The sequence below is a fragment of the Tursiops truncatus genome, chromosome 4 (genome assembly GCF_011762595.2).
Source record: "Tursiops truncatus isolate mTurTru1 chromosome 4, mTurTru1.mat.Y, whole genome shotgun sequence".
NCBI lineage: Eukaryota > Metazoa > Chordata > Mammalia > Artiodactyla > Delphinidae > Tursiops > Tursiops truncatus.
The window spans coordinates 29,040,616-29,065,652 of record NC_047037.1 but is presented as its reverse complement, the minus strand read 5'-3'; the positions used below and the strand labels follow the sequence as shown (position 1 = coordinate 29,065,652).

The following is a 25,037-nucleotide window of genomic DNA, read 5'->3' as shown; positions in this document are numbered from 1 at the left end:
AGACCCAACACAGCCAAAAATAAATAAATTAAAAAAAAATACTACTCATCAATGGCCAATGGATCCATTAAATTGGATGAATTCTAAAATGAAAAATTAAAAAATAAAAATGGCCCCAAGCATAGTGCTTGAAGTGCTGGTTAGTGGTCCTAAGGCGGGAAGGCTGGGATGCGCCTTACAGAGAAAAGGATGCGTTAGACGAGCTTCAGACGTGAGTTCTAGTGCGGATGGCCACGAGCTCAATGTTAATGAATCAACGATGTAAATTAGGTGTCTTTGGGCAGAAACCCATATATAACAAGGTTATGTATTGATCGGTTGATGGAAATGTGACCCGAGGCTACAGGAACCGAACCCTGTATCCTCTCAGGAGCAACGATTCGGTATTCGCTAATTCAGTGTTCCCGGAAACCTTATAGAACGTTAGCAACGTGCTTAAGGAGAATCGGCTGTATTTCATCCTGCCTCTTAACCTGCCTTACCTATGTTTTTAACTAAAGTGGCAGCAGTACCTTGGGAGAGTCACAAGGATGAAGCCCTTTCATCTCCAAGTATTTTTTTTAATTGAAGTATAGTTGATTTGCAATGTTGTGTTAATTACTGCTGTACCACAAAGTGATTCAGTTATATGTATCTAGCTATCTATACGTATATGTGTACATGTATGTATACATGTATGTACACATATATGTATAGATAGATAGATACATTCCTTTGACATCTCCAAGTGTGTTGTGACTTAGCCACTAGGAGCCCTGCCTGGCCAGCCTGTGGGTCTTGCAGGCATTGCCCTCTGTTCCTGCTTTACTCTCCACAGACGGGAGCCTGGCTAATCAGAAAACTCCCTCAAAAGGTAAACAGTGAGTAGAGTGTACATATGGTGGAAAACAAATGGCTCTTGGTACCATGTTATGGAAATTATCTCACTCAGGTAGATAAAGAAGCAGGGCGAGCCCAGGTGGCACTGTTGAATCCCCTCCTTACATGGCCCATTCGTGACGTGTGTGCCAGCCTCTCTGAGAAAACTCCATCCCTACACTCAGTGCTCTCAGAACTGGACTGGCCCCCTGCTGAGTGGCGCTCTGTGTCAACTCTGCACCCCACCATGTCCGTGACTGCCTGCCAGGGCTTGGGGTTTGTGATTTCACTGATTGGGGTTGCGGGCATCATTGCCGCCACCTGCATGGACCAGTGGAGCACCCAGGATCTGTACAACAACCCGGTGACAGCTGTATTCAACTACCAAGGGCTGTGGCGCTCCTGTGTCCGAGAGAGCTCTGGGTTCACCGAGTGCCGGGGCTACTTCACCCTGCTGGGGCTGCCAGGTAAGGGCTGGTACCTGGCAGGATGTGGGGGAAGACAGAGGTGGACAGGAGACAGTGGCCTCTGTCTGGCGCACCACAGAAGGACCACAGGGGAGGGAGAAGCAAAAGCCTCCACCACCAAGGTGGGAACAGGAGTGCAGGAAACTTAGAGAGAGGAGCTTCCTAGAGCTGGTAGGGCTCCTGTATCCCTAACCGGATGGTACCCAGTTCTCCCCATTGGGCACATTTTTAAATAACTCCTATGCAAGCAATAGCATTGTCTCAATCACCAACAGGAAGAGGACTCAGGAGGCCCAGATCATAGCCACTTCCTTCCTTCAGCCCTAGAGATCTCCCCTCCCTGAGTTGGGGACTGTGAATCTCCTGAACGGAGTTCCATCTCCAGCACCCCCTGTACCTGGTCCCAGCTTCCAGGGGACACCTCAGCATGTAGCAGCAACAGAAAGGGAGCAGAGGAAAGGGACAGAGAAAAAGAACTGGGTGCTGCATTTCTCAGGGACGGAGGCGCCAGATGCGCCCCTTCGCTGAGTCTCCCGACCTCCAGAACATATTGGTCACATGGAACCAGCTTCAGGGCACTCTCTGCACAGAGGACCCTTGTAGAAAGTGCACTCCACTGTGCGGGGCAAAGGGGTGTGGGTGTGATGTCCAGACTGGCATATTAGCCACACAAGGATTTGTTTTCAAGGATTTGTAGATGGGTCATGTTAACTTGAAGAAATTCAAGTCTCAAGAGTAGAGAATGTTAAAAGTATCTTTCACTCAGGTAACAGAGTAAGACAATGAATACACGTGTCATTTTTATTTCTTAGTTCTTTTTTCCTTCCATAAATATACATCAAAGTCTGGAGAGAGGCATTTCCTAAGGTGGACACAGTAAAGAGGGTCAGAAATAGAACTAGGGCTTCTCCTGCAGGAATTCCCCATTTGGCTGCAGGGTCAAGACTTAGACCCACACAGAAGGTAAGAGGTAAAGACTCAGTGACGCAGTGACTCAGTCTTTTATACATTCCACACCTATGGATGGAGAGCTCACTACAACCTCAGGATTCTGTGGGCCTGGCGCCCGCCCCCCCCACAAAATGTGAAAGTGCTCTGCGGGCTGGGTATGACAAAGTGACAACGAAGGAGGACAGAAGGCCGGTGCTGCAGTAGATGAGATGAAGATGACCTGCTCAGGAAGAGACCCACCGAGAAGGAAATCCCACAAGTGACCCTTGAAAGGTAGTTAAGAGTTAGAGGGGCAGCATCCCAGGAGGAAAAACAGCATGGGAAAAGGCATGGGGGTGCTTCCACCCAAGTCTGACTTGCGAGAAAATGAAGGAATGACCTTGGCTGGAGAAGAGGGTTTTTACGGAGATGATGATGAAGAGCATCGAATGCCAAGCTAAGAGATGAAGGGCCTGGGTACAAACAGGAGAATGTGAACCAGATCCATGGGTGACCAGCTGCCAATTCAGTGAGGTCTCCCTCCACCAGGGACTGGAGGAAGGCGAGCCACTCCCACATCCCTATGTCCTACTGACCCCTCCTGAGCTTCGGGGCTAACCATCTGCCCTAGGGATTCTCACTCACCTCAAATGCAAAACGCCCCAAATCTCTCAGAGGTCTGGTCCATGGACCTGTGTCCATGCAGAGCTAGAGGCCACGAAGGAGAGAGTCAGCCTGAGGCTGACCTCTCGTGCACAGAGCGCCCACGTGACATCTGAGGAGTCATACGGCTTCACAAAGGGCAAATAACTATGGCAGACCTGGCATAGCACTTGAGCCAACAACTGCCTTGCAATATTTTGTGTAATCTCTACAAGTCACCCTGTGAACTTGGTGCTATCACTACCACCTTTTTAGAAACAAGGAAGCTGAGCTGGGGTAACTTGCCCAAAGTCACATGCAAATGGAGCCAGGGCTCAGACCTGCCTGCACCTAAGCCCCAGCTCGCAGCCCTAACTGGTAGCCCCAAGGCTCTCAGACACAAAGCAGGAATCCCCAGTGCAAAGACACCTTTCCTATCCTCCCCTCTTGCCTAAGATTGGGGCTGCAGTCTTGGGGAGTGTCCTGGACTAGCAACAGCTGTCAACAACCCCGGTACTTATTTTGCAGGTTAAGAGAGGGAGACTTAGAAGGGCAAAGTGACTTGCCCACGTGCACAGAGCTAAAACTGAGCCAGACTGAAACTGCTCTAGGGCCTTCTCTTAGAAATTTTGTGTGTGTTCATATGTGAAGATCCTGCAACTAGATAGTTCAGAGAAGGATTTTTCAAAGAGAATTTTGTAGGAATCGCTTTTAAAAGAAAGAAATTCTTGCAGCCCCTCAATGTTGATTTCAATTATATTCATTTTAGTGTCACTTTAATATAAACACGTATAACAATAGATTTAAATTCTTAATGCATATAAATCTTATACAAGGACCAAAGCCACACTTGCAAGTGTAATGTAAATACCACTAAAACACTAATAAACACAAACGTCAAAATTCATCTGGTGTTAGGTATATTGTTGGTTTTCGTTTGGAGTTTAACAAGACAGAGACAGCCTCAAGTCCGATTTTGTATTTCACCTCTCTCAATGTTTTGCCTTTAGTATTATTAATGCAGATTCTCTATTCACGTGGGTTTGTTTTACAAAATGGTATTAATAAATTCGAGGTACTCACATGTTACACGTAGGCACCACCCCATCAGAGAATCATCCTCTTGAGTCTGTAGTGATGAGGCATCTGTGACTTGCTGCTTTTTGCAATGGTCTTGTTCATTTGAGGTGAGGTTGGGATGTGGAACTACTGAATGTGTCTCTAAGGCTATCAACCCAATTATTTCTGGAATTGGGGTGAAATAGTTCTCTGCTGTGTATTTACCACCACTAACTGTTGCAATCGGGTTTATGCAAAGACAGGACAGCATATTGACCACCAGGGCACAGGTGTCTGAGCTCATGGTGCCAGTGCCACAAGGTAGGGAGAAATTCCCCTGACTCCATTTCTATTTGAGCTGGAATGAACCCTTTGTTCAAGTAGCAGCTGAGGCTATCACTTCACTGACCCCTGATATAAACATGATCATAAACACCAAAATGAACCCGAACCGTAAGTGGCTAGCCTGAGGATCTGGAACATACTTGCTTTAACTTCCTTTCCGTTGCCATTGAAATGTAAGCACAGAATATTTTAATTTCCATGGAGAAGCTACATACTCCCAAGAACGCACACACAGATACTCAGGCTCAGAGGGAAGAAATCAGGCACAGCCAAACCCTCCAGAGAAATCTGAGCCACAGGACTGGCAGCCAACCTTCCTAGGCAAAGTCTTTTCACTAGAACCATCACTGGCAGCCACCCTGTCCTGGGCTGACCGGGTTTGGACAAGGTCTCCTCTTGGCAGGGATAAGGAAAGAAAGGCAAAGCCTTTGGTCCCCCTACACAGGCAGAAATAATAGGAAATAAACAATAACACAAAATAAATATGTTAATTAATTAAAATTTTAAATTAAAAATTTTTTTTTTAAATTTTAAAACCCAGTAACACAGAAATCGTGGTGCTAGAAAGAACGTTTATTTGTTCAACAAACATTTATTGAGCACCTACTATGTCCCAAGCTGTCTGCACACGGGGAACATAGATATCAAAAGGCTCACAAATCTAGAAAGAGAGACAGAGGATGAACAAACCATTGCAATGCAAGGTTTCTCAACCTCGGCACTACTGACAGTTTAGGCCATGTAATTCTTTCTTGTAGGGTACTGTTCTGTACATTATAGGACATTTAGCAGCACCCTTGGCCTCCATCCACTAGATGGGAGTAGCAGCACCTCTCCCTCCCCAGTTGTGACAACAAAGATGTCTCCAGACATTGCCATGTATCCCCTGGGGCAAAAGCAGCCCCAGTTAAGAATCACTGCAATAAAGCATAGTCAGCAGACATGACGGAAGGGACTTCCTAAAGGAACTGACAGCTGAGCTGAGTTACTAACAAGAAGTATGAGTTACCCAGGAAGATAAAGAGGTAAAGAATTTTCCAGAAAGAGAGGAACATCATTGGAAAAGACACAGTGGCATGAGAGAGTGTAGTGTATTAAGAGAACTAAAACAACTTAGACCTCCTTGTGAGGCAACACAATACAATATGTGTTAAACACTTAGGAATAATATCTTTAAATATTAGGCAAGGATTGCTTCTCGGCCTTTTGGCTAAGATCAAGTGTAAATATTAGGCAAGGATAAAGATGAAAAAAGAGGTTTACTAAGAAAATTTTAAACGTCAGTTAAATGGAAATATGTACTACAGGTTCCTAGATAGGAATATTATAAAGATGTGAATTTGTTCCTAATTAATGTATAATAATAAATAATATAATTAATTACAAAATAATAAAATGTATTAAGACCTTACTCTGTGCTAGGCATTGGCTCAAGAAATTAGCATATGTTCATTTATATTTTAAATATAATTTACATGGTTATATAAATTGACATAAATTACCTTACACTTAACTTTAATTTTCACAACAACACTATGAGGTAAGTAGTGGTATTACCTCCATTTTATAGATAAGGAAACTGAAGCACAAAAAGGCTGTAGAATTTGCCCAGTGACACTGTAGTAGTAAGTGGCAGGTGAGAATTCAAACCCAGGAAGAATTTCTGCAGAGCGTAAGCTTGTGTGGATAATATTACAAGAATTCTAATCAAAATGCTAGTAAGAGTTTTCCTTTGGGAACTTGACAAAGTGGTTATCTATAAGAAGAAAGTAGATGAAATTAACTTTTAAATGTTTTTTTTAAGAATAATACAAAAGTAAAGAGCTAACTCGGCCAGATATTCAACCAAATTCTAAAGCTGTGATAATTAAAAGGGTGCTTCGGCCCAAAGATGGACAGAAGGTCAATGGAACAAAGTCTAAAATTAGAAAGACATATACGTGAATTTAATATAGAGGAGGTTTTACAAAGCATGGGGAGAGGGAAGGTTATTCAGTAAGTGCTGTAAAAATTATTGATTAACTTTTTTTGAGGGAAAAAAAGAATCATAGACTATAAACCAAAATAGATTCCAGATTAATTAAATGTAAAGATACATAAAATACTTTTAAACTTTCTATAATTCTAATATCATTTCTAAATGGAAATTAAATTCCTAAGCGTAGAAAAGAACAGTCATTTTACTACATCATTCAACAGATTTTTATTAAGCACGTATTATTATGCACCATGTACTGTGAACCTATAAATGGAACATATAAATAAAATATAAATGGAATATGCTGTATTTTTTCTAGAACCATGAAAAACACTAAAAAGGAAATAATCGATGTGAAAAGATCTTTTTAGTAATCATAGCAATATATTAAGATCCTTAACAAATAAATAATTCATATAAATTGGTAGAAAAAATGCTAAAATTCCAGCAAATAAATGAGGAAGAAGTACAGACTGACAACTCAAGAAAAGGGAAAAACAAATGCTCCATAAATATTTGTTTAAAAACTATAGTTTCAAACTCATTAGTAATCAAAGTAATGCAAATCAAAACAAGTGATCGTGTATAACTTACCAAATTCACAGTGTAGGTAAGGGTACAATGAGGCAAGATCTTTCAAATACTGCTGCTAGGAATAAAATTCATAGAAAAAATAATCTGCTTCTACATAAGAAAGATTTTTTAAAACCTCACACCCTTTGACATCTTAATTCCTCTCTTAGGAATCTGTCCTAAAAGAGTAATCAGAAATGCTAGCAAGGAGTTATGTGAAAAATGTTCATCATAACATTGTTTTTCATACAAAAAAAAAAAAAAATTGGGGAAGGGATATAATCTAACTATATAAGAATAGATGCTGTTTTAGTGAATAGTAGTACTTCTATTAATGGGATATTAATATACTAAATTAAATATATTAAACAATGTATGCAATCAAGTGAAAAGCACAAAACATGAAATCGTATAATCTCTTAATCATGTAAAAATATATACAGAGAATGGATTAAAAAGAAAGTATGCCAGATATTTTGTCTAGGATTTAAAACTGTAAGATTTTTTTAAATTTTCCCTACTTCTAAATTTTCTATTTTGAGCACCAAAAGGTAGAGTCAGGAATTAAGAATATAAAGTGTGTTAACAGTTTAAAAGAAAAAAATCAATAGATGTATCAATCATTTGTCTTGCTAATAATACTAATTTTACTCCTCCTATATTCCTAGCTATGATATTTTATATTGCTATTTGACCACCATTTTGCCTAATTGCCATAGATGGTGTTATATTAATATTCCTAAAATGAGATAAAGAGAAGTTAGGGGAAATGTTTTCTCCAATGTCAGTAAAATAATACAAGCTCCTGGAAATTTACAACCTGAAATGCCACCACCAGAACCAAATTTAAAGTTGAATATAGGGACGATTCCCCCTAAGAAGTCAGCAAAAATTTTTGCTCTATTTTAAAGGTGATTAAACAAAGTTGTAACAACCTCATTATTGTTAAACAAATACCATGAATTATTACCATTATTATTATATACTATTATAATCAGACCACAAACTATCACTATCATTAGAGATACATTTAATATATTTTAACAAAGCCTGTTGCCATGAACAAGAAAGCCAGATGTTCCTCTGCGGACCCCCATTCACTCTTTGGCAGTGACAGCTAAAGCAGTGGTCCACTCATTTTGGAGCACAGAAAACTCACCAGGAAGTGAAAAATCCCATCTTCCACATGTTTTAAAACATGTTAGTACTTATTTCATATTTTAAAAAGCGTATAGACTTAGAATTTCTCTCTACTCGTTCAGTATTCTGCCTAGGTAGAGGGAGCTTTAGTTTATCCTTTAAACTTAATTTTTCCTTCCTCCAAAAACATAAAGCCACTGTCGCCATTTCAAGCAAGAAAGAAAGCTTAATTCCTTATTACCTGAATAACTTTGTTTTTTCTGTCCTGAAATTTTGCATAAAAACATTTGCATAGGAGAGTGGGTGGGGAAACCTCCATGAATCAGAATAGATAACTATAATAACTTTTTCGTTTTAATGTTTCCGTTTTCAATCTACTGTTCTGGTGGTATTGTAGTCAATGTGTGGGGAGGGGGTAGACAGATGTCATAAAATGAACAACTGGAAACCAAACTCTTACAGATCTCTTTGTGGATAAAAAGCCTGCCTCTTAGTTGAAAAAAGAATAAAATGAGCTCTGTCCACAGACACAGTGGCAGAATCATTCCTGACTTACTCCAACATTTTCCAGTTGAATCGGTCGATCCCTGTCCACAAGCAGAGAACAGTCACTTCTTCTAGCTGCCTTCTACCCACATTTCAGACTTGGCCTTGTAGCTCAGTTCAGGGATACAGAGCCATGACTTGACTTTAGTCATGTAACTCTTGCCTGCTCTCGTCTTCTGGGTTTCCTGACTCATTCTTTTTCCTCTACAAACACTGATCACAGAACCTAAAGCAAGGTGTGCGGTTGAGGGGAGCATTGCCTCCATTCAAATCAGAGGGGAGACCTTGCATATTTGCTTTCTGTGTTTACTGGGAATAAAACCGTGGGAGTGGTGGCTGGGTGCACCCAAGATAACATTGAAATGTCCAGATGCACGGGCCTGTTTCCGGGAGAACCTGTCTGCAGGCTAGAGATTGGGGCATGGGTGTGTGGGGCTGTGTATCAGGGCCCTGACATCCAGATTTGGGGAAAGTCTCATTAAAATGTGTCTGAATTCGGAGGCCAGACACACACCACCTACGGGAAGCAGCAGGTCCATCAGTTCCCTAACATAATTCTAAAATCAAATTATGTAGACAAAACGCCATGGCTGATCTCCAGCCAAGTCTCTCTTTGGTGTGACTATATAATCCTGATATTTTGACCAACTGTCGTGAAAACCGCTTTTGCAAAATGTAGAAGGTGACAGTGTGTGAGACCTGAATGGGCTCTGAAGTGTTCTAGTTTAATCTGTCCATGTTACAGATGAAAAAACTGTGACCCACAGAGGTTGAGCCATTGTTCCAAATCACGCAGCACACGGCGTGTTAGGGACAGTGTCAGGAGCAGATGCTAGGCCTCTCAGTAACCAGGTCAGGGTCTCTGGCCCAGCCTGCCCTGTGCCCTCCTCCTGGCCTTTGTGGAACTTCCATGTCTGCATGCCACGTGGTCTTCACGTGCTTCTTGCAACAGGAGTAAAAGGGTGAGATGGCCGTCAATACAATGCCCTGCTTCTTCTCATCCCAGTTCCAATATCAGTGGACCGAGAGCCTATCTCTAGGATTTGGCTTCCTGTTCTCAAAAGAGGGGACAACTCTGCCTGCCTCTGCCACTCCATATGGAAACAGAGAAGGAGCCCCAGATTGGAAGTTGAGATGGGAGCTCCACCTTTGTCATCTTTAAAGTAGCTGTGGGGGCTTCCCTGGTGGTGCAGTGGTTGAGAGTCCGCCTGCCGATGCAGGGGACACGGGTTCCTGTCCCGGTCCGGGAAGATCCCACATGCCGCGGAGCGGCTGGGCCCGTGAGCCATGGTCGCTGAGCCTGCGCGTCCGGAGCCTGTGCTTCGCAACGGGAGAGGCCGCAACAGTGAGAGGCCCGCGTACCGCAAAAAAAATAGCTGTGGCTCAAGGCACTTGGGCAAGTTTCTTAACCTGTTTGTAGGTCGCTTGACTCACAGCCCCCCCCAAAAAAATATGGGTGGGAAATAATAATACCTGCCCCACCCATTTCTGTAAGATCAAAATGGAACTGTCAGTGAAACGTGGTTTTAGTCGTGAGGAGAAAATGTTAACATCTGGTGTAAGAGGAGATTCCTGGAGCCTTTTTTTTTTAAGTGAGGTCAGGCGAAGTGGTTTCCTGTGATGAGCAGAGCCTAAAGGAAGGGCTTTTTTTTTTGGTGGTGGTGCGGGGCGGGGGGGCGGGGGGGTGGGGGGGTGGGGGGGGGTCTCAGCTGCGCTTCTTCCCCAGAGGGTGGCGCCCTCTGGGCAGAGCCCGAGCCAGGATGGGGCGGGGGTGCACTCAGACTGCCTCGCCCTTAAACCAGCTGGGCCTTCGCGGTGCAGCGGGACAAGTGCCTCTTGGGGCTGCTTCCCTAACAAATGAAAAAATAATGCCCTTGAACCAAGAGTGAAACTGAACTATCTAAGGAAAACACTGTGAGCAAACACTAAGGGCTGAGGGAAACCATCTAATCAGAGCAGCTCCCCAGGAGCACAGCAGGACGAAGGAGGCAGCTGGGTGGGAGGACGGTGACCCAAGCCATGTCCACCACCACATGTCAAGTGGTGGGCTTCCTGCTGTCCATGCTGGGCCTGGCCGGCTGCATCACTGCCACGGTGATGGACACGTGGAGCACCCAGGACCTGTACGACAACCCTGTCACCGCCGTGTTCCAGTACGAAGGGCTCTGGCGCAGCTGCGTGCAGCAGAGCTCCGGCTTCACCCAGTGCCGGCCCTACTTCACCATCCTGGGCCTGCCAGGTAGGCGAGGGCACAGGTGAGGCAGGGAAGGGCCTGCTTCTCTCACCGCAGCCAGGAGGAACTGGTGAGATGCGCGCAGGGCATGACCCTCGCAGCACGGGCTCCGGATCGGAGGTGTGAATAAGAGGAGAAGTTGACCCGGTGTCAAAGAGGGCTATAGTCGTAGCGGTGAATATCGGAGACTTCGTACTCAGGTCAAAGGAATTGCTAGTAAGGAAGCAGGTCTTGAAAAGAATGGGTCTATCGTGAGGACAAGCTCATGGTACTAGAATAGACAATGTTTCTCAAGGAGAAAAGTAATCGTGTGCATGTATGTGCATTGCTCTTGCCTGCACACACATGGGAGTAGGTAGGATGGTGAATATTTTCTTCCAGTCCAGAAAGTTTATGGGGAGCTAATATCATTTCATTATCAATTCAATTAATTTTTCCTTTGAAAAGCTGGAGTTCTCTGTAGGTGCCAGAAAGTATACATTGCCATTAAACTATAAATATCTTTTCTCTGCATTTGTGTTGAGAGGTTCTGGTCTGCACTCCTAAAAAACAATGCATGTCAAAATATAATTATAGAACTGTAATGATATTATAATAATTTCAGAATATAAGTATAATTATAAATGTGACATCGTTTCACCCCTGAAGATAAAATCAGCTAAATCCCTGTTTCTCATACAGATAATTATTTCAAATAGGAATCACAGGAACTTTGCATTCTAGATATTATGGAAGCTCTACTTGCATTTGTTTTTTAAAGCAAAAAGAAGTAAAAGGTCAGGCTGATCAGTGGCTCTAAGGAGCGGCCCAGATGTGAGTTTGGTGAGGAAAGGAAAGCAGGGCTGGGTTTTGCCTCTCTGAAACAAACACTTTGTGGACAGGTAGAGGGGAATAAGTTTGCACAAAACTGTTAGGAGCCTGTGAAGCCCTTGAAATTGAATTGTAAAGAGCAATTCAATTAATTCATCTCCATGTGTAGAAAGAAATAGAAGGTGGGTGGCAGAGTGGAAGAACTGGGGTATTGACTCCATTTTTAGAAGCCACTTGTGTTGCAGGACAGACCCATCCCTGACCGACACCTGCTTAGAGAATCAAGGGTGGTAGAACCTGGCCGGAGGGAAGGAAACCCTGGAGGAGGGATGGTGCTATAGCGCGAGGGCAAAGGTCAGAAGGGAGGAGATGTGAGACCGTGGATTGTTGAGTTGCTAGCTAATTTTAACTATTAAATGAAAAAATAAGATTGACCTTCTGTTGAAAATTGAGGCATGACATTCCATGACTTCAGCTCGTTAACCCAGGGCCCCATCACCTGTTATCAATCTCTTGCTCATTCTGTATGTTTCTACACATGGGGGTCCCAAATATCCCCACTCCCCTAAATGGCCAGACCCCATCGCTGCCACTCTCGTGGTCTTTCCTGTTCTATCGAGGGATCCCATCCTCCCTGAGCCCTCCCAGAACCTCTCCTCATCTCCCCACCTCTCTGCAGAACAAGATCCCCTCCCTCCCTCCCTCCCGCCCAAGGCCGACCTCTCCACCCGGGCTCTGAATGCCCCACGCCCTCCTGTCTGGCCATCACCGCTGCTCAGCCCCTCTCCTTTCTGCCTCTTTCATCTTCCCTCCTCTCTTATGCTTATATCCTCCTTTACTGGAAAACCTTCTCTTGATTCGGATCATTGTCAATTTCTATCTCTCCCCGGCTCACTGACAATCAGATTAAAAGACTCAATTTTTCTACCACCCCTCACTCTTAACCTCTGGTTTCTATCCTTCATCTCTTTAGAGTGTTTTCTGCTTTGATTGTGGCAGAAGGTCGGGCAGAATCTTCCAGTCACCAACTTCCAGTTCTCACCTCTCATCTCCCTGGATATTTCAAGACCTAACCAGCTTCCATGGTTCCCCACTCCCAGCTTAATTAGGTGCAGACATGACAGCCTGACACCCACGCCCTCCTGCATTGCTCACCTCCCTTCCCTGACCCATCTCTTACCAGCCCTTTGCCCACAGCCTAAGGTTTTCCCTGTCCATTTACTAGGCCTTGGGCTTGGTCCTGGATACCCACTGCCCCTACTGCCCAAACGTCCCCCCTCTTACACCCCAACTGCTACCTGCACAAATCTTCCCATATGTGAGGTCCAGCTCAATACCATCTCCTCCCTGAAGCCCCCTCACATCCCCAAATGAAAAAGGATCCCACAGATCTCTGTACCACTCCCGACAACTGCTCACAAATCTGAAACTCTGAAAAGCTCCAGGCAGCCTTCACAGAGGGGGACCCCAGCCCTGCCGGTCTGCATCGGGGAAACAGGATCCCACCAAAATCCAGGAAAGACATTTCTTGGGACTGAGTGTGTGGGAGAGGAGATACTTTAAATCGTTGATCATGTATGGCCTTGGAGAACAGTGTGGATTTAAGAATAGCCAGTCCTCAAGGCAGCAGGAGTGACTACAGTGTCAACTGGCATCCTGAAATATTGTGAATAAGAGGAGATCTTCCCCCCTACCTTGGTCCAGGCCTTTCTCTTCCTCCTCTTCCCAAGTCTTCTTCCATTCCTGCCCTTCACACTCTCTCACCCATGGCTTTCAAATTCTCAACTATATTAATCACCATGTGAGAGGATTCAGGTTTGTACACGGTTAACACAAATCAAAGCCATGTCAGGTTGGAGAGAGATAACTGCATTTTTTCAAATTGTTTTATTGTTTTAAATTAATTTTTATACAATTTTTAAAGCTTACTTTCCAGTTACAGTTATTATCAAATGTTGGCTACATTCCCCGTGTTGTTCAATACATCCCTGTAGCCTAGATTACACCCGATAGTTTGTATCTCCCACTCCCACACCCCTATATTGCCCCTCCCCCGCTCCCCACTGGTAACCACTAGTTTGTTCTCCATGGAGAGATAACTTCTTTTTAGGGAAGGGGAAGAAACTAAAACTTACTGAGGCTGGCTTAGTTCCATGCTGGGGCCAAGCAGCATCTGATCCTCACAACACTTCTTTGCAAGAAATATCTCTATCCCACTCCAGAGTTGAGGAGACTTGGCTTCCGTGAGGTTAAAAGACTTGCCTAATGACACTCACCTGGTATCATGAAGTCTGCAGGTTTTCATGAGATACCCAGGACCTCCATATCAGTTCCCTGGGATCTCTAGAGAATCAAAGCCTTCCCACCTTGTTCTGAAGGGCTTTTCCTCTGAGGTCTGGCCTTAGACTTCCTTCCTCTGGGATCCCCTCCTTTGGGCTCCTCCACCAGCCATTCCTGCCTTCAATCTGAAGCCAAGCTGCACCTGAAGATATGGGTCCTCCCCCTCCCACCCCAACAAAGGCCCCATTTCCAGTCTTTGGCACTTTGTGACTTGCGGTCTCATCAGCCCCACCCACACCCCCTAGCCAGCTTAGTGATGTCAGCCACTGGGAACTCTTTCCTCTCAACTCCCCATTCTGAGCACCTCCTCCTAAGCCCTCTTGAGGGCTGTTTTCCCAGATTATTCCTTGCAATTTTATGTCACTGAACAATTAAATGAAAATCCCTAGGGATCAAGGCAAAACATTAACATTTCTTTAGAAGTTTCCCCAGGAGAGGCTAAGGTACAGCCACGATTGGGAACCACGCCTTGCCTGTCAGTTCATAGCTACTTTGGGGGAATAAGATATATTGCAACGGTGGGGAGTGGGGGGCGGAAACTGAGTTCCCATTTTTCTGTTTGCTTCTGTCAGCCCTGAATCCTGCCCACCTTTCAGGTCTGATAATACGTCTTTGTTCATTGGAAAGAATGCTGTAGTCACACCTTTGGTGCAGGGAATCAGTCTATAGAACCCGTTGACTCACCTGTTATCAGCTGATAAGCCTATGCCCCTTGCTCAGAATATCAAATAAGAGACAGAGAGGCTAAAAGAGAAATCTTACCTCCTTTGGAAGCAGTTCCTCTGGTGACTTATCCATGGAGACGGATTAGTATTCCAGGTGGTAGAATCTTCCAGATGGAAAGGAAGTTCGGGTCACCACCATGCATCCCCATGGTCATTACTAGACATAGGGGGGTTCCAGCAATGAGTAGTGAAGAACATTTCCCCTTGCTTCCTGACAGCTGCCCCCATCACAGCTCCCACCCTCAGAAGAACACCCACAAGGGGTCTCCAAAGCAAGGAAGATCTTGGTTCATCCATCCAGGTCCAGAGTTGTGGCTCTGACAGTGGCCCCGCAAGATTTAAGACAGTGTGTCTTTGCCCAACCACAGGCTAAAAGAAAGTGGTAATCTAACCCTAACCCTAGAAGGAGATTCTAAAAAATAAAAAGGAGCTCAGGGTCAGGGTGGACCCCTGGTTCAAAGCAGGTACCAGTGTTCATCAGAAATCCAGAGATCAAGAGAGAGCAGTAAAGAATGAGGTCTTGTCATGCATACCTGACCCAGCAAAGGCAAGAGGGCATCTGAGAGCCTGAGGCAAAGGCTGTCTTTGCCTGCTTCGGTACCCAAAGAATCCTGTGGCACACACAGCAGCGGCTGCTCTCCACATCAGGCAAGCCCAGTGCTTTCACCTCCCACCAGCTGGCATCACCATCCCTTCTAATCCAGCAATGTCAGGGAAGACCACATACTTCAGCCACAGCCATAGCACATACATGGTATGTTTTCAGGAACAAATAGTAGAACCACTCAGTTAAAGAGATTCAATGACCCCATCCTTGCCAACAGTCCAGGATGAGTAAAATTTTTCATAGAATGAGGAAGGGATATTTTTTATCCTACTTGGTTAATATTGTTTATTTGGCTGGTTGATTGGTTGGTTGGTTGGTTGGTTGGTTGGGTTTTAGTTGTTTTAACCAGATGCCTTGCCAGGTGCTTCTCAAAAGGGATAAAGGATTTTGTTCTCTGAATGGCTTAAGGCTTAAAATATCAGAACAAGAGCAGTTTTTAAAACCTTTAACAGGTTCCTGAGTAGATTTGAAGTTCATAAGAGGCCCATGAGGACAAGACGGAAGGAAAGTCAAAGTCCCTTCCTCCTCTCATAGGTCCAGTTTTCTGGTAGCAACATGCAAAAATAGAAGAGCCCTGAGGGTATTTCCTGAAGTCTGGGGCTGCCCCACAAATGTCCTCTCCACAGCTGTCCTGAACCACAGCCTTAGAGTTTAATTGTGTGTGTGAAAGAGAGCTCGAACCACACGATGAGTGACTGTCAGAAAGGGGTTCTATTATGATTTCTTAGCCAAGGTACTCCCAAGGTGAAAAGAAATTTGAGGTTCAGGATTTCCAGTGAAAATATAATCTTTCCAGGTTGTAAGCTGCTTGAAGACAGAGATTATTTCTCATGAAATTTTATTCTTCCTACAGCATCTGGCAAAGGGCTTTGCAGAGAATTTGAGCTTAAGAATACATGATGGATGAATGAATGAATGAATGAATGAATTCATGGATGAGCTCATGAATCTGTGAATGTTTGACTATGAAAGTATACCAACATGTGCTTGATGAATACACAAAGGTATAAATAAATACACAAGTAGATGTCACATGCCTGCATTTGTTAATGAGGGAATGGATGAGGTGTTTGTTCCCAGTATGTGTGGGGTCAACAAAGCCACTGGGCGAGGCTTTGGAAAACAGAGGTGACACACTAGGGTCCTCTTATATTAAGGAGTGGATCCAGAGGCCACTCTTAAGCCCTCATGAGTTCTTTTCACCTTACTGGGGCCACCGTGGCTCTAGCATCAGGAGACTGCAAGCCCAAGACGCTAATGTTCATCAATTCTTCTAGGAATGAATGGTCAGATCCTGGAAGATTGGTCCACACCGTACACCAACACATTTACCCCCAGAATAGAGTGGTTAATAGGACCAAGACTGATGATGGATGCTTAGAGAAATCTCTTCCCAGCAGGGAAGCAAAGTTAAAAGCAGAAGTTTCTTTAGGGAGAAGAGAATCAGAATTAAGTGAATGGAAGTCAATGGCACAGAACTAGAGTAGCTGGTTACCATTGTCTCACTACCTGATGAGAAAGTTGCCGGGGCCTCCATTCCTCAGACACTGCAGAAGGCTCTTTAATGAACTGTGCATGACCTACCTCTCCTGTTTTCAATATCTTTCATTGATTTCCCATTCTTCCATCATGACAAATTGCTTTATGATACACACGTTAGAGTGAATAAGCAGGCAGCTCCCCTGATATCGGCCATATTTGAGATGAAATCTTCCCTAAGAGACTGGAGAGAATTCCTCCCGGGGCTCCCTTGTCTTGAGAGTCACATTTATAAATAATCTCCTGGGACAGGCAATTCCCTGAGATGACTTTTGGAGAATATTCCTTTATACATTCTTAGCATCCATTTCAGAGGATGACATTTTATGGTCTAGTCTCCAAGTTTGAAGGATACATTCTGTCAGGAGCTTACAGATCCCTATACCTTGCTGGCAGCCAGAACTCTACCTGTTTTTCCAGGATAAAGTATCTCAGAGCAATGTATTGTGATGGGAAAATAACCATTTTGAAACAGTTCCGGGTTTGACCCCCAGCTCTGCCTTTCCCTTGATATGTGTCTTTGGGCAGTTATTTAACCTCTGAGTCTCAATTTTTTCAATCATAAAATAGAGATAATAATACTACCTACATTGCAAGGGAGTTTTTATATGGATTCAATCTCTTAACGTTGAAAAGTCCCTAATAGCTTTCAATTAAAAGTAGAAGTTGGCGGGCTTCCCTGGTGGCGCAGTGGTTGAGAGTCTGCCTGCCGATGCAGGGGACACGGGTTCGTGCCCTGGTCCGGGAAGATCCCACATGCCGCGGAGCGGCTGGGCCCGTGAGCCATGGCTGCTGAGCCTGCGCGTCTGGAGCCTGTGCTCCGTAACGGGAGAGGCCACAACAGTAAGAGGCCCGCGTACCGGAAAAAAAAAAGTAGCAGTTGACTATGACAACTAGAATAGGACAGAGCTCTCTGCTTTGCTTCACATGGTTCTTCAGTTCTGCTCTACCAGAACTACTCACACTAGTGGCCTTTCCCTCTGGAAGACACAAGAACTAATTTATCTTCCTTTTGTAAAATTAATTATGCTTGTGGTGGACATGTTTAATGACTTTCTTTCCCCACTTTGGCATAAGCTCCGTGAGGGCAGAGACCATATCCGACCTGTTACTCACGGTCATCCCCATGCCTACTCATGCAGGCTCAGTAAAAAACTGTTGGGATGAGTCACTGCACCTTAAGGACGCACTAGAAACCTCTTTGGAAATATCTGGAGGGGAGGCCACTGCAGGCGAGTCCCAGCAGGATGTACAGCTTCCATTGATTCCTGGAAAGGGAACTGCTGATAAACTGTGGTTGTGCTGAAAGGCCTGAGATTGATATAATCGTCAAACCTACAGCTCACCACGACCTTAGTAGTCTCTTTGGGAAGAGGCAACAATACAGTGCCCCTGGTATACCACCTAGTGACCTTGCTTCATTATAGGCTGTGAGTATTGAGCTTTCTGGAAGTGGACACAACCCTATGAAGCACTGAGTTCCTATGGAAAGACTAGAGAAGAAAGATGTTTGGGTTAGAAGTCAAAGCAACACAGTTTTACTATAAGCTCTATCAATAATTTTTCATGGCACCTCAGTCAAGCCATTTCCCCCTTCTTGGACCCCAGGTTATCAAGCTTTCAAATGAGGACATGAAGTAGCTAAATTCCCTTGGCCCTCCCAGCTCCAACAGTTCATAATTTTCTCATTCTATAGACTCCTGCGTGCATGTCTTTCATCCATCAGGGGAGTGTAAGCGCTGGTTTTGCGTTTTTCACCATTTCATCTCCCCTGAGGATGATAAGGTTCCCAGTTTATGGACTTGCCTTTTCTCAGCAGTTTGGTGCTGGTTGGTTGTAGTCGTTTTGTTGTATTACACCAGAGCCTACTCAATCCCGCTGAGGTGGTCTTACTTGTCTGCTTGTGTCTTGCCCCTCGCCCCGCAGCCATGCTGCAGGCCGTGCGAGCCCTGATGATTGTGGGCATCGTCCTGAGTATCATTGGCCTCCTGGTGTCCATCTTCGCCCTCAAGTGCATCCGCATCGGCGGCATGGATGACTCTGCCAAAGCCAAAATGACACTTACCTCCGGGATCATGTTCATCATCTCAGGTAAACAAGGAGCCTGGGGTTCCCTCTCTCACATGCGCAACCAGGAATGCCAAAGCAAAATCATTCTGGCAGAGGACAGGGCTTCTCCCTAGTGAGCGTGGTTTGAACATGAATCAGAGCTTTACGCTCTGGGATTCAAGATCTGAGATTAAGGCTCACTTACACTCTACAGAATTATCGTGAGTGCTGGTGTCCCTCTTAGCTGCCACCCTCGCCTCACTATGAGAGATTCTCAACTCTAGGTAGACATGTGACTCAATCCCTAAAGGCATTATTTTGGTGAGACTTTAGAAAATGATTTTAAGGGAAAAGCCCTTGACATCATCAAAGAACCAGGCCCAAAATATTTGTACTACTGACCCCTGGTCCCAAGATGGAAAATCTCTTTCTGCGCACGTACAAATCCTTCCTCAGCTGGAGAGATAAAAGAGTGTAGGCACCTAGCACAGGGTCTGACTCACAGTGGGAATTCAATAATCGATGCTTGGATTGACCATCCTGTTATAGGAATAGCATATTCTGCAGCCTGCTCCTCTAAACTCGTTTAAACATACATTGCCTCACAAACAATGTGATCCTTTTAAAGCTGACTCCGGAGTTTTCTTTTTCTTGCCCACAGGTCTCTGTGCAATCGCTGGAGTGTCTGTATTTGCCAACATGCTGGTGACTAACTTCTGGATGTCCACAGCTAACATGTACACCAGCATGGGTGGGATGGTGCAGACCGTCCAGACCAGGTAACCCCCTAATCTAGTCTCAGTATTCCGTGGTGAACATTGTTGTAAAAATCCGATTAAACACGTATGCCTAATGTGACTGTCAGCGCCTGAAATAGCAAAAATTTATCAGAGGCAACCATGCCATATCATAAATCAACAATGATCTGTAAATTCATAAGCTTCATTTCAGTGAAATATCCTTGGCGATATGACTTGAGGCTGATCTGACATTTGCATTGAAATACAGTGACAGTTCACAGTATTTATCTACCACTCTTACACAGGCCCCATTGTGGTGGCAATGAAACAGGCACTGCTAACCCAAGCCTGTAAATGAGCGTCACCCCCACGTCTCCAGTCCATGACGGGAACCCAGCTAGGGACAGGGCAAAGCTGGAATCGAAATGAGGGAGGTGCGGTACAGATGAGAAAAGTAATGTTTCTTTCTTGTACGGCTGCTCTTTCTCTCATTCATTCATTCATTCATTCTACAAATGTATCGAACATACAGGCACTCTTCTGAGGTCTGGGGATAACGACAATGTCCTCGTTCTCACGGAGGTCACGGTCTAGTGGAGGGAGATGAAACCTCACTGTAATTTGGTGTCGGAAGCAGAGTAGAACTTTTCAAAGATGGAAGAGCAATTCCAATACCTATATGCATTTAGCCACTTCAAAGGGATGTATTTCATAGCAAGAAGCAGCAGCAAATTCCTGAAGGAGAAAGATCTTGTTCTGGGAGAGCAATGTAAATATTATACCTAAGTGACCCGTCATCTCTGGAGTGGATACACTTGGTATTTCTCTAGCAGCACCATCCTGGGAGACAGATGAGCGTGAGCACGTGATAAATCCATTACTCTCTGGCTCCCTGGAACTCCACTCGCCACCCATGTTCCTGCTTTATTTCAAGAATAGGAAAAAATGTGATCCCCATAAGCTGCCCTCATCCTCCTTTACCAACCCCTCATGGTCTCTTGACTACAAGGGCTACTTAGAAGCACGTTGATCAACTCGTCCTGGTTTTCCTGGGATTTTCCCAGTTTTAGCACTGATAGTCCCAGATCCTGGGAAACTTCTCTGTCACAGGCACATCAGGATGGTTGGTCACCCTATTTTGAAGAGCTCGCCTCGGCCGCAGTATCTGGGTGCCTGGTGTCACTGCCCCTGCCTGAGGAGTCACCCACCCGCCTGGCACCCAGCGCTAATGCCCGCCATCACTCTCTTACACCGTCTCCTTAGAACATTCCCGTGTCCCTTGGGCAGGCAACTTCAGAGATTTTGTTCTCAGACAATCCTGTTTTGATGTAATTGAGTCCCATTGGAGGCAACCCTCCAAGGGGAAGGGCACCAGCCTTGGTGGACTGGAATTCAGTGTGGACTGGAACAGAAGCACCATGAGGGTGGGGTCTGTGTCCGTTTTGTTCATCCCTTTGTCCCAGTGCCTGGCAGTGCCAGGCACATAGTAGGAGCTCAATAAATACTTGTTGAACAAATGAGTAAAGAAATGAATGAAAGAATGACTGGTCTCTTCACATTAGGTCTTTCTAAACTTAATGCTCCTACCGGCACGGATGGTTACCAGGGTTACTTGAGTTAGAGATTTATCCACAGTAAGAACCCAAGAGACCAAAACTCCTTCTGAAATAATAACTTGAGACTGATTCCCTAATCTCTCAAACTTCTCTTACCAAACCTTCAAGACATTTCCCTTTGCCAATAGGGAGGGGGGGGGATTTCCTGAGATGTTTCTCTGAAATTAGAAGTTTACAATTAATTCTATGCCTGAGTGATGCTAGGGGCCTAAGAATCCCACAGCTTTTTTGCTGAGTAGCTTCAGTCCCAATTCTATTCTCCAGGACACCTGATTCAGTTGACTGCGACCCAAAGGGCTGTGTTCAGGAGCGGGCTGGGATAGATGTAGAATCCCAAAGTGGGAACAGAGAGGATGGGCATGGCCAGGTTCACTGGGTAGAGCCCGGGGAGTTGAGTCAACCACATTCACAGCCACCGTCTCCCCACCCAGGTACACCTTTGGTGCGGCTCTGTTTGTCGGCTGGGTCGCTGGAGGCCTCACGCTAATTGGGGGTGTGCTGATGTGCATCACGTGCCGGGGCCTGGCGCCCGAGGAAACCAAGTGAGTCTCCCCGTCCCAATGCAATCCGATGTTTTATCCGAGTCCATTTTAACATATCATTTGCAGGCAGAATGATCAGTATAGGTACACGGAAGAACTCTACTGACAAGAGGATCATGAAGCTTATCTTTTACGAGGAGACCTAACGACCAGAACAGGCCTATTTCAGCCTGAGCAGATTTAGAAATGATGCTATTGAAGGAAAAACCCAGCCCTCTAGGTGCCCCCCCCCCCCGCCCCCGCCCCGACTCCAGTATTCTGTAACTCAATGGTCCTCAGCTGGGAGCAATTTTACCCACCTCCCACCCCACCCCCCCGCCCTGGTCCCCAGGAGATATTGGGCAACATCTGAAGACTCTTGATGGTTACAGCTTTGGGGAGGAAGAGTTGGGTGATCCTGGAATCTGGTGCTAAATATCCTACAGAGCACAGGACAGGCCCCTACAGCAAAGAAGTATCCGTTCCAAAACGTTAGTAGCACTGCCGCTGAGAATGCCTGTTGTGCCTCTGTAACTGGGCCTGGGGTTGGGAGACCTGGATCCCAGTCAGGTTCTCCTGTTCACCAGCCCCGTGACCTCTAGCCAGTCATTTGCCCTCTCTGAGCCTCTGTTACCTCATCCACATACTAAGCAGATTAGGGGAGATGGGTTGCATGTAAATACCTCCCAGCTCACAAATTCTATGATTCTTTGGCATGACCATGTTCACCTGGACATCATTTCTGGTTCCGCTTCATCTTAATTGATGAACAGAGGGAACTCACTAGTCACTAACCCCCCCAGCTCTAATACAAAGCAAGAAATTCTGCTCTACCGCAGAGGCTGAAAAGCCAGTGTCCCAAAGCCCAGGGAAGCAACTGTCTCAGTTTGCCGAGGACTAAGGGTTTCCTGGGACACTGGACTTTCAGTGCTAAAAGTCAGACATCCTAGGGAAAATGAGTAGTTTGTCCTCCTACCAAATACATCTATGATCATAGAATATTTCTTTTGCTTTCAGCTACAAAGCTGTCTCTTATCACGCCTCGGGCCACAATGTTGCCTACAGGCCTGGAGGCTTCAAAGCCAGCACTGTCTTTGAGTCCAACACCAAAAACAAGAAGATATATGATGGGGGTGCCCGCACAGAAGATGAGGGACAATCTCATCCTTCCAAGTATGACTACGTGTAGCCCTCCAAGACACCTCGGCAGGAGCAGAAGAAATCCCCCAACTAGAGCTCACCCCAAAACAAGGACATTTTACCTTGATTTCCCATTGCTTTTGACTCACAGTTGGAAGTTAGAAAGCCTTGGTTTCACCTGTGGTGGGGCCAGATGGTCTTGGACACCGGCCTCTGTCTCTAAATGTTCATCACAAAACAGCTGAGTTAGCAGATGTGCCTTAGAGACTATAGCCCACATTTTCCAATCCTCCAATCCTTTTCCAATTCATTTTCCAATCTTTCCAATCCTTCCAATCCTTTTCTTTTTTCTAACATAACCTTTTTAATCTGATGATAGAATGTGGTTTGAATTCCTATCAATCACTTAGATAATTTAGGCAGACCCTCCCTCCTCCTTCTAGCCAATGGCCCATTGATGATCTATTTCCCAACTCATCCCCCAGAACAATTATGAAAGGAAAAAAAGAGTCAATCAAAAGACATCATTTTCTGCTATTCGATTTTTGCCCCTTCCCCCCACCCCCGCCCTAACTTGGCTACTAATAACACTGATTGAAGGAAAGTTAGTAGGGAAAAATATTTATCGTATCTACAGCTCATTATCTGAGTTTTCTTACACTATGATCTTGAACATTACTTGGACCAAAGTGATTTCAGTTTGACGAAACCAACCTTTTCCACTTCTGCTAACATCTGCTAATTCTAGCTGGACTCCCCACTGCAGGTCCTCTTTCTGCCACAGGCCAGAAACTGTCCTCAGAGGAATGAGAAAAGAATTTTTTTCTTTTTTCTTTTTTTCTTTTTTTGGTAATCTAAATATATTTGGTATTCTAAATATACTTAGAATAAATAATGTATTAGTGAAATGATACACTGTCTCTGTGAATCAGCTTCACCGCTGCACATGAATAGAAGAAAATGAAAAAAATAATTGCTCTGATGTTGCATTGTACTTTGTAAAATCACATTTAAGGCCAAATTTCATGAAATGCTCACTGATCCTATTTCTTTCCCTTTGAGGTCTCCTGGGCTCTGATTATAGATGATAGAATCAGTGTAATCCATGTAAAAACCAAATAATGGAACACAGCAGGTCCTAGGAAGTGAGTTGAAACTGGTTCTTTTTTTAAAAAGTGATGAGCCTGAATGTAATATTTCCAAGTGACAGGTGTCCACACTTCCGTGGCTGCAGGCCACTAAGAGTTGAGGGTGGCACTTACTTGGCACTGTGGTCAGCTTTGTGACACTGAAAACTGGTCCCTTCACTAAATTCATCTTGAATGGTTGGACCGTTGGATGTTCGAGAACTCTCTGCAGCCACACGCCTTCCTTGTGTGCATCACTTCTGCCAAAAGCCTAACCTCCTTCTTCCAGGCCACCAGAATCCCATCCCAGCACGAGAGCCAGAATAGGCCCCCCCCAGGAAACTGAGGTAAGGCCAATCTCTCAGAACTACCTACTCAGGGAACAGCGCTGGCACTGGGGGAATCTGACCATTGGGTTATTCTTTGGAGGAAAAAAGTCCTCAGGCCAATAGTGCATATGAAAGTGGCCTCCGAGGAGATGGGTGAATATTCACAGGGGTCTTCAGGCTGTAAAGACTACGTCGGGGGTGGGGGGGGTGGGCGGGGAGACCAGATCATGGCCCATTAAACAGAGAGGACTTGTGTTCACCAAGAATCCAAACAGTAAACCCAGAGACACTTCTCAATGAGACAGCAATGGTTTTAGGCCAAACCACATAAGAGCGCTCATGAAAATCATTGTCTAAGATGGGGTAAAGGATGAACAGATAAAATCAGGATGGACCTGGAGATTATCATACTAAGTGAAATAAGTCAGAGAGAGAAAGACAAATATCATATGATATCGCTTATATGCAGAATCTAAAAAAAAAATGATACAAATGAACTTATTTACAAAACAGAAACAGACTCACAGACTTAGAGAATGAACTTATGGTCACCAGTGGGGAAGGGTAAGAGGGAGGGACAGATTGGAAGTTTGGGATTGACATGCACACACTGCTATGTTTAAATTACATAACCAACAAGGACCTACTGTTAAAAAAAAAAATTAAAATTAAAAAAATGTCAGCAAGTGCATGCACACACACACACACACACACACACACACA

General features: G+C 44.8%; 1 protein-coding gene across 2 annotated transcripts; it reads left to right on the top strand.

Annotated features, from left to right (window-relative positions):
- Positions 1-1,105: 1,105 nt before the first annotated feature.
- CLDN18 (claudin 18) lies at positions 1,106-22,907 on the top strand. 2 transcript variants are annotated; one of them, XM_019934117.2, is made up of 5 exons: positions 1,106-1,325; positions 18,719-18,883; positions 19,503-19,620; positions 21,629-21,739; positions 22,736-22,907. In XM_019934117.2, exons 1-5 carry the CDS (start codon positions 1,106-1,108, stop codon positions 22,905-22,907), a joined length of 786 nt encoding a protein of 261 aa, XP_019789676.2. The 2 variants fall into 2 exon arrangements, with proteins under 2 accessions (XP_019789676.2, XP_019789675.1); XM_019934116.3 differs by lacking the exon at positions 1,106-1,325 and adding an exon at positions 10,529-10,777.
- The last annotated feature ends 2,130 nt before the right edge of the window (positions 22,908-25,037 follow it).